We start from the raw sequence: 14284 nt of genomic DNA, 5'->3' as shown, positions 1-14284 counted from the left end.
CATCAATAAAATGGACTGTAAGACTCTGGTACGGCTCAGCTGTGCGGCTTGACCACATATCAGTAGTGCTAGCAAAAAACTCCACCGTTTTAAGTTCCGCGGCGACTTTCTCTTTGCACTTTTTGTACAGCTCCGGTATGGCAGTCTGACTGAAGTATGTGCGGGAGGGTATACTGTAACGTTTATCAAGCGTATGTATTAATGCCATGAACCCAGGCTTGGTCACCGTGCTGAGAGGCATCATATCTTTGGCTATGAACTCGGTTATTGTCCGAGTGATTTCTCCGTGCCGTTTTGAATTACGTTCATACGGAGTGACACTTTCGAACATTTCTGTCAGTGATCCCTGTCTTGAGGTATTTGGCTTGTCTCGCGCACTGATGCTCGGCATTTTGGTCATACAACTGTCATGCATTGATTTGTGGTATTTTTTTAAGTGCTGAAACAGGTTTGTAGTGTTACCCCGTGAAGTAGCAATCGGAGCACGGCATGCTCTGCACAACACCTGACGCTGCTCAGCATCTTCTTTTTTAAAACCAAAATAGTTCCACACCACCGACGTGCTGTTCCTCTTCGATATTAAAGTATCAGCTGTGTCAGTTTCTGACTGTTCCGTCGAGCAAGAGGACATTGCGCTGGACAGCATGAAAAGTCGCGTCACGTGACCACCTCAAATCGCGCTCGTTGCGATTAGAAAATCGCGTTCAGTCAAATCGCGATATTATCGCGAATGCAATTAATCGTTCAGCCCTACCTTACATCCAACAGGATAGATTACTACCCAACAGCCAACAGGTTAGATTACTACCTTACAGCCAACAGGTTAGATTACTACCTTACAGCCAACAGGTTAGATTACTACCTTACAGCCAACAGGTTAGATTACTACCTTACAGCCAACAGGTTAGATTACTACCCAACAGGTTAGATTACTACCTTACAGCCAACAGGATAGATTACTATCCAACAGCCAACAGGTTAGATTACTACCTTACAGCCAACAGGTTAGATTACTACCCAACAGCCAACAGGTTAGATTACTATCCAACAGCCAACAGGTTAGATTACTACCTTACAGCCAACAGGATAGATTACTACCCAACAGCCAACAGGTTAGATTACTACCTTACAGCCAACAGGTTAGATTACTACCTTACAGCCAACAGGTTAGATTACTACCTTACAGCCAACAGGTTAGATTACTACCTTACCGCCAACAGGATAGATTACTACCCAACAGCCAACAGGATAGATTACTACCCAACAGCCAACAGGATAGATTACTACCCAACAGCCAACAGGTTAGATTACTACCTTACAGCCAACAGGTTAGATTACTACCTTACAGCCAACAGGATAGATTACTACCCAACAGGTTAGATTACTACCTTACAGCCAACAGGATAGATTACTATCCAACAGCCAACAGGTTAGATTACTACCTTACAGCCAACAGGTTAGATTACTATCCAACAGCCAACAGGTTAGATTACTACCTTACAGCCAACAGGTTAGATTACTACCTTACAGCCAACAGGTTAGATTACTACCTTACAGCCAACAGGATAGATTACTACCCAACAGCCAACAGGATAGATTACTACCCAACAGCCAACAGGTTAGATTACTACCCAACAGGTTAGATTACTACCTTACAGCCAACAGGATAGATTACTACCCAACAGGTTAGATTACTACCTTACAGCCAACAGGTTAGATGACTACCTTACAGCCAACAGGATAGATTACTACCTTACAGCCAACAGGATAGATTACTATCCAACAGCCAACAGGTTAGATTACTACCTTACAGCCAACAGGTTAGATTACTACCCAACAGCCAACAGGTTAGATTACTACCTTACAGCCAACAGGTTAGATTACTACCTTACAGCCAACAGGTTATATTACTACCTTACAGCCAACAGGTTAGATTACTACCTTACAGCCAACAGGTTAGATTACTACCTTACAGCCAACAGGATAGATTACTACCTTACAGCCAACAGGTTAGATTACTACCTTACAGCCAACAGGATAGATTACTACCTTACAGCCAACAGGATAGATTACTACCTTACAGCCAACAGGTTAAATTACTACCTTACAGCCAACAGGATAGATTACTACCCAACAACCAACAGGTTAGATTACTACCCAACAGCCAACAGGTTAGATTACTACCTTACAGCCAACAGGTTAGATTACTACCTTACAGCCAACAGGTTAGATTACTACCCAACAGCCAACAGGTTAGATAACTACCTTACAGCCAACAGGTTAGATTACTACCTTACAGCCAACAGGTTAGATTACTACCTTACAGCCAACAGGTTAGATTACTACCTTACAGCCAACAGGATAGATTACTACCTTACAGCCAACAGGTTAGATTACTACCCAACAGCCAACAGGTTAGATTACTATCCAACAGCCAACAGGTTAGATTACTACCTTACAGCCAACAGGATAGATTACTACCCAACAGCCAACAGGTTAGATTACTACCTTACAGCCAACAGGTTAGATTACTACCTTACAGCCAACAGGTTAGATTACTACCTTACAGCCAACAGGTTAGATTACTACCTTACAGCCAACAGGTTAGATTACTACCCAACAGGTTAGATTACTACCTTACAGCCAACAGGATAGATTACTATCCAACAGCCAACAGGTTAGATTACTACCTTACAGCCAACAGGTTAGATTACTACCCAACAGCCAACAGGTTAGATTACTATCCAACAGCCAACAGGTTAGATTACTACCTTACAGCCAACAGGATAGATTACTACCCAACAGCCAACAGGATAGATTACTACCCAACAGCCAACAGGATAGATTACTACCCAACAGCCAACAGGTTAGATTACTACCTTACAGCCAACAGGTTAGATTACTACCTTACAGCCAACAGGATAGATTACTACCCAACAGGTTAGATTACTACCTTACAGCCAACAGGATAGATTACTATCCAACAGCCAACAGGTTAGATTACTACCTTACAGCCAACAGGTTAGATTACTATCCAACAGCCAACAGGTTAGATTACTACCTTACAGCCAACAGGTTAGATTACTACCTTACAGCCAACAGGTTAGATTACTACCTTACAGCCAACAGGATAGATTACTACCCAACAGCCAACAGGATAGATTACTACCCAACAGCCAACAGGTTAGATTACTACCTTACAGCCAACAGGTTAGATTACTACCTTACAGCCAACAGGATAGATTACTACCCAACAGGTTAGATTACTACCTTACAGCTAACAGGTTAAATTACTACCTTACAGCCAACAGGTTAGATTACTACCTTACAGCCAACAGGTTAGATTACTACCTTACAGCCAACAGGATAGATTACTACCCAACAGCCAACAGGATAGATTACTACCCAACAGCCAACAGGTTAGATTACTACCTTACAGCCAACAGGATAGATTACTACCTTACAGCCAACAGGATAGATTACTACCTTACAGCCAACAGGTTAGATTACTACCTTACAGCCAACAGGATAGATTACTATCCAACAGCCAACAGGTTAGATTACTACCTTACAGCCAACAGGTTAGATTACTACCTTACAGCCAACAGGTTAGATTACTATCCAACAGGTTAGATTACTACCTTACATCCAACAGGTTAGATTACTACCTTACAGCCAACAGGATAGATTACTACCCAACAGCCAACAGGTTAGATTACTACCTTACAGCCAACAGGTTAGATTACTACCCAACAGCCAACAGGTTAAATTACTACCTTACAGCCAACAGGTTAGATTACTACCTTACAGCCAACAGGTTAGATTACTACCCAACAGCCAACAGGATAGATTACTACCCAACAGCCAACAGAATAGATTACTATCCAACAGCCAACAGGTTAGATTACTACCTTACAGCCAACAGGTTAGATTACTACCTTACAGCCAACAGGTTAGATTACTACCTTACAGCCAACAGGTTAGATTACTACCTTACAGCCAACAGGTTAGATTACTACCTTACAGCCAACAGGTTAGATTACTACTTTACAGCCAACAGGTTAGATTACTACCTTACAGCCAACAGGTTAGATTACTACCTTACAGCCAACAGGTTAGATTACTACCTTACAGCCAACAGGTTAGATTACTACCTTACAGCCAACAGGTTAGATTACTACCTTACAGCCAACAGGTTAGATTACTACCTTACATCCAACAGGTTAGATTACTACCTTACAGCCAACAGGATAGATTACTATCCAACAGCCAACAGGTTAGATTACTACCTTACAGCCAACAGGTTAGATTACTATCCAACAGCCAACAGGTTAGATTATTACCTTACAGCCAACAGGTTAGATTACTACCTTACAGCCAACAGGATAGATTACTACCTTACAGCCAACAGGATAGATTACTACCCAACAGCCAACAGGTTAGATTACTACCTTACAGCCAACAGGTTAGATTACTACCCAACAGCCAACAGGTTAGATTACTACCTTACAGCAAACAGGTTATATTACTACCTTACAGCCAACAGGTTAGATTACTACCTTACATCCAACAGGTTAGATAACTACCTTACAGCCAACAGGTTAGATTACTACCTTACAGCCAACAGGTTAGATTACTACCTTACAGCCAACAGGATAGATTACTACCTTACAGCCAACAGGTTAGATTACTACCCAACAGCCAACAGGTTAGATTACTATCCAACAGCCAACAGGTTAGATTACTACCTTACATCCAACAGGTTAGATTACTACCTTACAGCCAACAGGATAGATTACTACCCAACAGGTTAGATTACTACCTTACAGCCAACAGGATAGATTACTATCCAACAGCCAACAGGTTAGATTACTACCTTACAGCCAACAGGTTAGATTACTATCCAACAGCCAACAGGTTAGATTACTACCTTACAGCCAACAGGTTAGATTACTACCTTACAGCCAACAGGATAGATTACTACCCAACAGCCAACAGGTTAGATTACTACCTTACAGCCAACAGGTTAGATTACTACCCAACAGCCAACAGGTTAGATTACTACCTTACAGCCAACAGGTTATATTACTACCTTACAGCCAACAGGTTAGATTACTACCTTACATCCAACAGGTTAGATAACTACCTTACAGCCAACAGGTTAGATTACTACCTTACAGCCAACAGGTTAGATTACTACCTTACAGCCAACAGGATAGATTACTACCTTACAGCCAACAGGTTAGATTACTACCCAACAGCCAACAGGTTAGATTACTATCCAACAGCCAACAGGTTAGATTACTACCTTACAGCCAACAGGATAGATTACTACCCAACAGCCAACAGGTTAGATTACTACCTTACAGCCAACAGGTTAGATTACTACCTTACAGCCAACAGGTTAGATTACTACCTTACAGCCAACAGGTTAGATTACTACCCAACAGGTTAGATTACTACTTTACAGCCAACAGGATAGATTACTATCCAACAGCCAACAGGTTAGATTACTACCTTACAGCCAACAGGTTAGATTACTACCCAACAGCCAACAGGTTAGATTACTATCCAACAGCCAACAGGTTAGATTACTACCTTACAGCCAACAGGATAGATTACTACCCAACAGCCAACAGGTTAGATTACTACCTTACAGCCAACAGGTTAGATTACTACCTTACAGCCAACAGGTTAGATTACTACCTTACAGCCAACAGGTTAGATTACTACCTTACAGCCAACAGGATAGATTACTACCCAACAGCCAACAGGATAGATTACTACCCAACAGCCAACAGGTTAGATTACTACCTTACAGCCAACAGGTTAGATTACTACCTTACAGCCAACAGGATAGATTACTACCCAACAGGTTAGATTACTACCTTACAGCCAACAGGATAGATTACTACCCAACAGGTTAGATTACTACCTTACAGCCAACAGGTTAAATTACTACCTTACAGCCAACAGGTTAGATTACTACCTTACAGCCAACAGGTTAGATTACTACCCAACAGCCAACAGGTTAGATTACTACCCAACAGCCAACAGGTTACATGACTACCTTACAGCCAACAGGATAGATGACTACCTTACAGCCAACAGGATAGATTACTACCTTACAGCCAACAGGTTAGATTACTACCTTACAGCCAACAGGATAGATTACTACCCAACAGGTTAGATTACTACCTTACAGCCAACAGGATAGATTACTACCTTACAGCCAACAGGATAGATTACTACCCAACAGGTTAGATTACTACCTTACAGCCAACAGGTTAAATTACTACCTTACAGCCAACAGGTTAGATTACTACCTTACAGCCAACAGGTTAGATTACTACCCAACAGCCAACAGGTTAGATTACTACCCAACAGCCAACAGGTTACATGACTACCTTACAGCCAACAGGATAGATGACTACCTTACAGCCAACAGGATAGATTACTACCTTACAGCCAACAGGTTAGATTACTACCTTACAGCCAACAGGATAGATTACTACCCAACAGGTTAGATTACTACCTTACAGCCAACAGGATAGATTACTATCCAACAGCCAACAGGTTAGATTACTACCTTACAGCCAACAGGTTAGATTACTACCTTACAGCCAACAGGTTAGATTACTATCCAACAGGTTAGATTACTACCTTACATCCAACAGGTTAGATTACTACCTTACAGCCAACAGGATAGATTACTACCCAACAGCCAACAGGTTAGATTACTACCTTACAGCCAACAGGTTAGATTACTACCCAACAGCCAACAGGTTAGATTACTACCTTACAGCCAACAGGTTAGATTACTACCTTACAGCCAACAGGATAGATTACTACCCAACAGCCAACAGGTTAGATTACTATCCAACAGCCAACAGGATAGATTACTACCCAACAGGATAGATTACTACCTTACAGCCAACAGGTTAGATTACTACCCAACAGCCAACAGGATAGATTACTACCCAACAGCCAACAGAATAGATTACTATCCAACAGCCAACAGGTTAGATTACTACCTTACAGCCAACAGGTTAGATTACTACCTTACAGCCAACAGGTTAGATTACTACCTTACAGCCAACAGGTTAGATTACTACCTTACAGCCAACAGGTTAGATTACTACCTTACAGCCAACAGGTTAGATTACTACCTTACAGCCAACAGGTTAGATTACTACCTTACAGCCAACAGGTTAGATTAATACCTTACAGCCAACAGGTTAGATTACTACCTTACAGCCAACAGGTTAGATTACTACCTTACAGCCAACAGGTTAGATTACTACCTTACAGCCAACAGGTTAGATTACTACCTTACAGCCAACAGGTTAGATTACTACCTTACAGCCAACAGGTTAGATTACTACCTTACATCCAACAGGTTAGATTACTACCTTACAGCCAACAGGATAGATTACTACCCAACAGGTTAGATTACTACCTTACAGCCAACAGGATAGATTACTACCCAACAGCCAACAGGTTAGATTACTACCTTACAGCCAACAGGTTAGATTACTAACTAACAGCCAACAGGATAGATTACTACCTTACAGCCAACAGGATAGATAACTACCTTACAGCCAACAGGTTAGATTACTACCTTACAGCCAACAGGATAGATTACTACCCAACAGGTTAGATTACTACCTTACAGCCAACAGGTTAGATTACTACCTTACAGCCAACAGGATAGATTACTACCCAACAGGTTAGATTACTACCTTACAGCCAACAGGATAGATTACTACCCAACAGGTTAGATTACTACCTTACAGCCAACAGGTTAGATTACTACCTTACAGCCAACAGGTTAGATTACTACCTTACAGCCAACAGGTTAGATTACTACCTTACAGCCAACAGGTTAGATTACTACCTTACAGCCAACAGGTTAGATTACTACCTTACAGCCAACAGGTTAGATTACTACCTTACAGCCAACAGGTTAGATTACTACCTTACAGCCAACAGGTTAGATTACTACCCAACAGCCTTGGGGTTCTAGTGACTCCCCATGGCTTCCTCCTCCTCACCTCTGACAGTGTGGACAGGGATCACCTTGCCCTCCATCATGTCGTAGATGTAGAATAGCTTGTTCCTGAAACTGGTGGCCACCACCTGCTCCCCTTCCACGCTGAACTGGGCCTTGTGCACCGGGAACTTCTCCAGGTGGATACTCTGGATCTTAGGGTTGGTCTTCCCATCAACCTGGAGAGGAAGGAGTGATTTAGAGTGAGGTGGAAGGTAATTAATATTAGTACAGACTTGTCTGTTAGTGTCACAGATTCACTAAATAACCCTAAAATAATCATCCCTAAGGATGTTTGGTGGTCCATTGAGAGTTTTGTATTTTTTTTAGCTTATAGTTTGTATGGTCAAATAAAAGACCTGGAGGATTTCATTAAAAGCATATAGCCCCAACCGGCCCGTTTATGACATTCCCTATACCATGCCTCATGATGACAGCCACAGAAATGCCTGAGAGAAGACTGAAGCTGATGAATAAAATGAATACCTGGAACAGAGAGATGGACTGGTCGAGCCCTGCTGTCATGACAACCTGGGCGGAGGGGTGGAACTGCACCGTGGTCAGCCTGTCCTCAGACGGCCGGTCGTTGTTGGCATGTAGGCACTTCTTCATCTGCAAGAGAGTTCAATACATCAATGATAAATGTACTAGTATCACATGTAAACATGACGTTGAAAATACTCTACTATTGTGATCTCAATTGCCAAAACCACATGATCTAATACTGGAAAATCGAATGGCTTTGTAACTCCCAAGCCAGTAAGGTACTCTGGTTAGAGTCCCCATTTGCAGTCAGAGAGAGATCTGGTTGTTCTAGTCTAACTTCATCTCAAATGTAGTAGTGGTGAGATGATGGGAGAACAGAACTCACCCGTATGATTCCTTTGGGAAGGCTGTCGGATGAGCCCACAAAGTTGCCCGTCTTCCTCATCAGGTCGTCTCCATCTTCAGAGTCTTCATCAGAGTCATCTTTAGATTTTTTTTAAATAGACACATTGTTTATTGAAACGACACAAATGTATACTATATACCAGGGATCATCTACTAGATTCAGCCGCAGGACGAACATAATTACAAATAAGTTGTAGACTGAAATTGACCGCAAGAAGTCCAAACATATATAAAATGTTATTAAAACAATCATTTCAAACCGTCTATATCATGAAAAGAGTGTTCATAGTGTTTTGTACACTCAGTGTGCATCTCTCTATTATGCGTGTGAATACTTCAGAACAGATTTCCAAACTTAAAATCACTTGGAGCTGATTTGCTGGTGTTTTTACCATCTTTTATGTCCAAAAATAAAAATAACCTTCAGAAAACTTGGAGGATCAAATAAAATCAGTTGGGGAACCCTGCTATATACACTATAACACCATTATATAGTAGGCAATCATCAGTGAGGGGCATCTCTCATAACATATTACACGGACCATGAAGATGTTTATGACCAAAATTCATAAGTTTACCTTTTTTCTTGTTCTTTTTCTTTACTTTTGTCTCTGCCCACGACGGCTTTCCACCCATTGCTTTTTGGAACCTGGCAAAAATGAGTTGGAAGTGTGAGTTTGAACCACCAGATCCCAGTGGTATTTACTCAATGGCTGTATTACTAATATCCACTTACTGTTCTTTCATCCTCTGCTGTAACTTCTGTTTGGACATCTTGGCCTCTGTCACACTCTTGGTCAGGTCTCTACGGAACCGGTGTGTCATGTCCACTCTAGGAAACGGGAGGGAAAGATCATGGAAGAATGAATAAAAAACATAGTGACGTAACTGCTAGGGATGTAACAGTTCACCGATACGCATCGGTCCCGGTTCAAATGTTTAAGATACAGACTGACCTAAATGTACCATGCATCGGTCAGAAAATCGATTCAAATGTTATGAATCGTTGATTCACTGAAAGGTTTTGCTCATATTACTTTCTTTCTACCTTCAGAAAATACCGCTGATCTTTTGGGACAACTGACGCATCCTCTCCTTCAGTGTCAAACTAAGCATGTAACTGCGTTGACAGTCATTGATCTACAAGTCACTTTGCATGCCGAACAACCCCAGGCAATATCAGTAGCCTCCTCAAACTGTGCACTGCTTCGCACGCTGACCAATAACGCTTCGATCACACCGATAGCGTCATTGCATTTTGGTACACATACAAGGTGAATGTTGAACTTTTGTTGCACACATCCAGATGATGCTGCATACCGTTTTGCGCAATGACTCTGCAGGTGTGATCGAGGCTTAACAAAAGTTCAACATTCACCTTCTGCTACCATTTCTGTCAAGCTGTCTACAATTTGATGCAAACAAGCCCCCCCCAAATCTGATAGTGGGGTGGTAGATGCCCACTAGTCTCCCTTATGGCTCAGCTCAGGTGACTACATACACCATAGACATTTACACAAATACACACACACAGATGTCAGCTCGGACAGACTACCAGCACCTCAAATGTTCTACTGCTTGAGCTCCGGTTCATCTTATAGAATATTAGCTCAAAAGCATTGTGGAGCTCCTGCACCTAAATATAAACAGTACCGGCACCCAAAATGAGTACCGGAAACCTATTTCTGCCCAGGTCAAGCACTGGTTTCTGTATCTAGACACGTATCGATTTGTCTTTAAAGGGAAAGATGCACATCACTAGTAACTGCCCATACAAGCAATGTTTGATTCACATATCCATGTAATTGACATTAGGGTTACATGCCTACAGCTAATGTAGTTACATGAAGTTTGAAGCATTGTACATGACATCAATGCTGAAAAGACACAATAGGACATCGTTGCAGTCCCAGGTACTAACTCTTCCTCCAGATCATCATCCTCATCCTCCCACACTGCTGTCCTGGTTGGCTGAACCTTCAGCCGTGCTTCATTCTCTACATCGGATTCGCTGGAATCGTCATCATCCAGAAGTGTGGCACCTCCATCCTCTCTGTCCTGTTGACAAGAAGTTGATTTGATAAAAACTGACTGCAATGAAACTAAAAGTAAATGATATGTGACAGACGGATATGACACTGGAGATTATTAGTCTAGTACCTGGTTGTAACTAACTATCAATCAATATTGGATTTACATCTATACCATGCTGACAATGTGGCAACATAATCCAATGAGAATATTTATGAACCTTGGCAGGCAGCATCATTCTGTATGGAATCAGGGGTGTATTCATTACCCCAACTTTTCGGATTGGAATGGCAACCATAAAATACAAATTAACTACAACTTCTGTTTAAGAACCCAACAGATTTTACTTCACGTTGGAGTTGTTGCAAAACGTTTTCTAACAGACAAAACGTTTTGCTACAGAATCAGCGTAATGAACACACCCCAGATGTACAGTACCAGTCAAAGGTCTGGACACACCTATTCATTCAAGTGCTTTTCTTTATTTTTACTATTTTCTACATTGTAGAATAATAGTGAAGACATCAAAACTATGAAATAACACATATGGAATCATGTAGTAACCCCAAAAAGTGTTAAACAAATTATATTATATTTTAGATTCTTCAAAGTAGCCACCCTTTGCCTTGATGACAGCTTTGCACAATCTTGGCATTCTCTCAACCAGCTTCATGAGGAATGCTTTTCCAACAGTCTTGAAGGAGTTCCCACATATGCTGAGCACTTGTTGGCTGCTTTTCATTCACTCTGCGGTCCAACTCATCCCAAACCATCTCAATTTGGTTGAGGTCGGGTGATTGTGGAGGCCAGGTCATCTGATGCAGCACTCCATCACTCTCCTTCTTGGTCAAATAGCCCTTACACAGCCTGGAGGTGTGTTTTGGGTCATTGTCCTGTTGAAAAACAAATGATAGTCCCACTAAGCGCAAACCAGATGGGATGGCGTATCGCTGCAGAATGCTGTGATAGCCATGCTGGTTAAGTGTGCCTTGAATTCTAAATACATTTCCACCGGTCTAATGTCCATTGCTCGTGTTTCTTGGCCCAAGCAAGTCTCCTCTTCTTATTGGTGTCCTTTAGTAGTGGTTTCTTTGCAGCAATTCGACCATGAAGGCCTGATTCACGCAGTCTCCTCTGAACAGTTGATGTTGAGATGTGTCTGTTACTTGAACTCTGAAGCATTTACGCTTCATGCGCCCAATCTGAGGTGCAGTTAACTCTAATGAACTTATCCTCTGCAGCAGAGGTAACTCGGTCTTCCTTTCCTGTGGCGGTCCTCATGAGAGCCAGTTTCATCATAGCGCTTGATGGTTTTTGTGACTGCACTTGAAGAAACTTTCAAAGTTCTTGAAGTTTTCCGTATTGACTGACCTTCATGTCTTAAAGTAAGGATAGACTGTCTTTTCTCTTTGCTAGTTTGAGCTGTTCTTGCCATATTTTTTTATATTTTTTTGTCATTTAGCTGACGCTCTTATCCAGAGCAACTTACAGTTAGTGAGTGTATACTTATTTTTTTCATACTGGCCCCCGTGGGAATCGAACCCACAACCCTGCCGTTGCAAACGCCATGCTCTACCAACTGAGCTACATCCCTGGACTTGGTCTTTTACCAAATAGGGCTATCTTCTGTATACCACCCCTACCTTGTCACAACACAACTGATTGGCTCAAACGCATTAAGAAGGAAAGAAATTCCACAAATTAACTTTTAACAAGGCACACCTGTTAATTGAAACGCATTCCACGTGACTACCTCATGAAGCTGGTTGAGAGAATGCCAAGAGTGTGCAAAGCTGTCATCAAGGCAAAGGGTGGCTACTTTGAAGAATCTCAAATCTCAAATATATTTAGATTTGTTTAACACTTTTTGGGTTACTATATGATTCCATATATGTTATTTCATAGTTTTGATGTCTTCACTATTATTCTACAATGTAGAAAATAGTAAAAATAAAGGAAAAACCCTGGAATGAGCTGTCCAAACTTTTGACTTACATTTTACATATTTAGCAGACGCTCTTATCCAGAGCGACTTACAGTTAGTGAGTGCATACATTTTTCATACTTGCCCCCCGTGGGAAACGAACCCACAACCCTGGCGTTGCAAGCGCCATGCTCTACCAACTGAGCTACAGGGGACTTGTACTGTAACTAATGAATTCCTACCTCCACGAGCCTTTCTACAAGATCATCTTCAGCACCAAAAACAAGATCTTCAAGAAGTTTTACAGATGCATCTTCTTCGCCCAAAACAGTCACAGCCTGGGCGTTTTTGTGTCTTTTTAGCACTTCTTCCTCGTAGTCAGGCTCTGGTTCAGAGACTCTTTTCATCGTCTCTCTCCCGTTTCTAGAGTGTATACCGACTTTGTCCATGTTTATAATTTAAACCTTAGCATATGAAACGAATTGTATGTTTACTCAGGGTAGAATTTAACAACATTCAGTAGACTCATAGATGTGCTAGCTAGTCTTTTACAATAACATGCCTCATGCGCCCAATGTTTTCCACATGGGGTGGCTGCAACGCTGTGTTAGTTGTGAGCAAAGTCAACGTACGGCTGCACTATTTCACAAAGTTGCAAAGTATGTGCACAGAGAAGAACTTATGGCCCACGCACGCTCCAACAGTGTAGATGTTTTATTAATCAGTGGTTGTGCGCAGGCTTCGCGCAAAATTCACTATCATGTGTTTCCGTTTTCTTGACCCCTGAACTCGGAATAAATTGTATTTTTTAAATTACAAACAAACGGGCTGGCAAAGACACTTGCGCCGTCTTGTGCATGGGTTGTAAAATGATCTTCAGAGATTTTTTTTTCTTTGATACAACGTTTTGCGAGAAATCTATTTTGAATTTAATGCTCCTAACTATTTCATCAAACTTTATTTATTGATGTTTTCTTTGCGAGTGTACATGTAAGTGTTGAATCATTGTGTACATATGAAAAGTAGGCTATGTGCAAGACATATGAAAGGCAAGAGACAGATACAATGACTCAAAATAAAGATAAAAGACTATGAATAGAAAATGCATAACAATTATGTATAATGGAAAATATTATCTTAATATACAGTATTGGGAATGGAAACTTTCCTATGTTTTCACATACACAAATCTGTATTCTCTTACATTTCCCTCCTGGTACCCATTCATCTATAGGACATAGATGAGATAATGATTATGTAAAAATACTACAGGTTTACAGAGGTGATCATAAATCAAACTATGAAAGGGGTGCAAGAGAGACAGAGGGATTATATAAATTAGTGGAAGGAGCGAGGGAAAGCAGAAGCTTTAAATAGCAACAGTCAAT

The 14284-nt window shown here is 41.3% G+C and overlaps 1 protein-coding gene across 1 annotated transcript in view; it reads right to left on the bottom strand.

Annotated features, from left to right (window-relative positions):
- Positions 1 to 13515, bottom strand: part of LOC311104227 (U3 small nucleolar RNA-associated protein 18 homolog) — a 38780-nt gene extending 25265 nt beyond the window's left edge. The window contains exons 1-7 of the mRNA XM_084145968.1: positions 13139 to 13515; positions 10863 to 10999; positions 9678 to 9773; positions 9520 to 9590; positions 8922 to 9019; positions 8537 to 8662; positions 8055 to 8229 (exon numbers count right to left, since the gene is read on the bottom strand). Coding sequence (XP_084002094.1) covers positions 8055 to 8229; positions 8537 to 8662; positions 8922 to 9019; positions 9520 to 9590; positions 9678 to 9773; positions 10863 to 10999; positions 13139 to 13345 — 910 coding nt within the window. The 5' untranslated portion in view covers positions 13346 to 13515. The remainder of the gene's footprint in view (positions 1 to 8054; positions 8230 to 8536; positions 8663 to 8921; positions 9020 to 9519; positions 9591 to 9677; positions 9774 to 10862; positions 11000 to 13138) is intronic.
- Between the last annotated feature and the right edge of the window lie 769 nt (positions 13516 to 14284).

Source organism: Coregonus lavaretus (genome assembly GCF_964263955.1).
Source record: "Coregonus lavaretus genome assembly, chromosome: 28".
Taxonomy (NCBI): Eukaryota; Metazoa; Chordata; class Actinopteri; order Salmoniformes; family Salmonidae; genus Coregonus; species Coregonus lavaretus.
The sequence above is the reverse complement of the archived record's forward strand: the minus strand, read 5'-3'. Positions and strand labels throughout refer to the sequence as shown.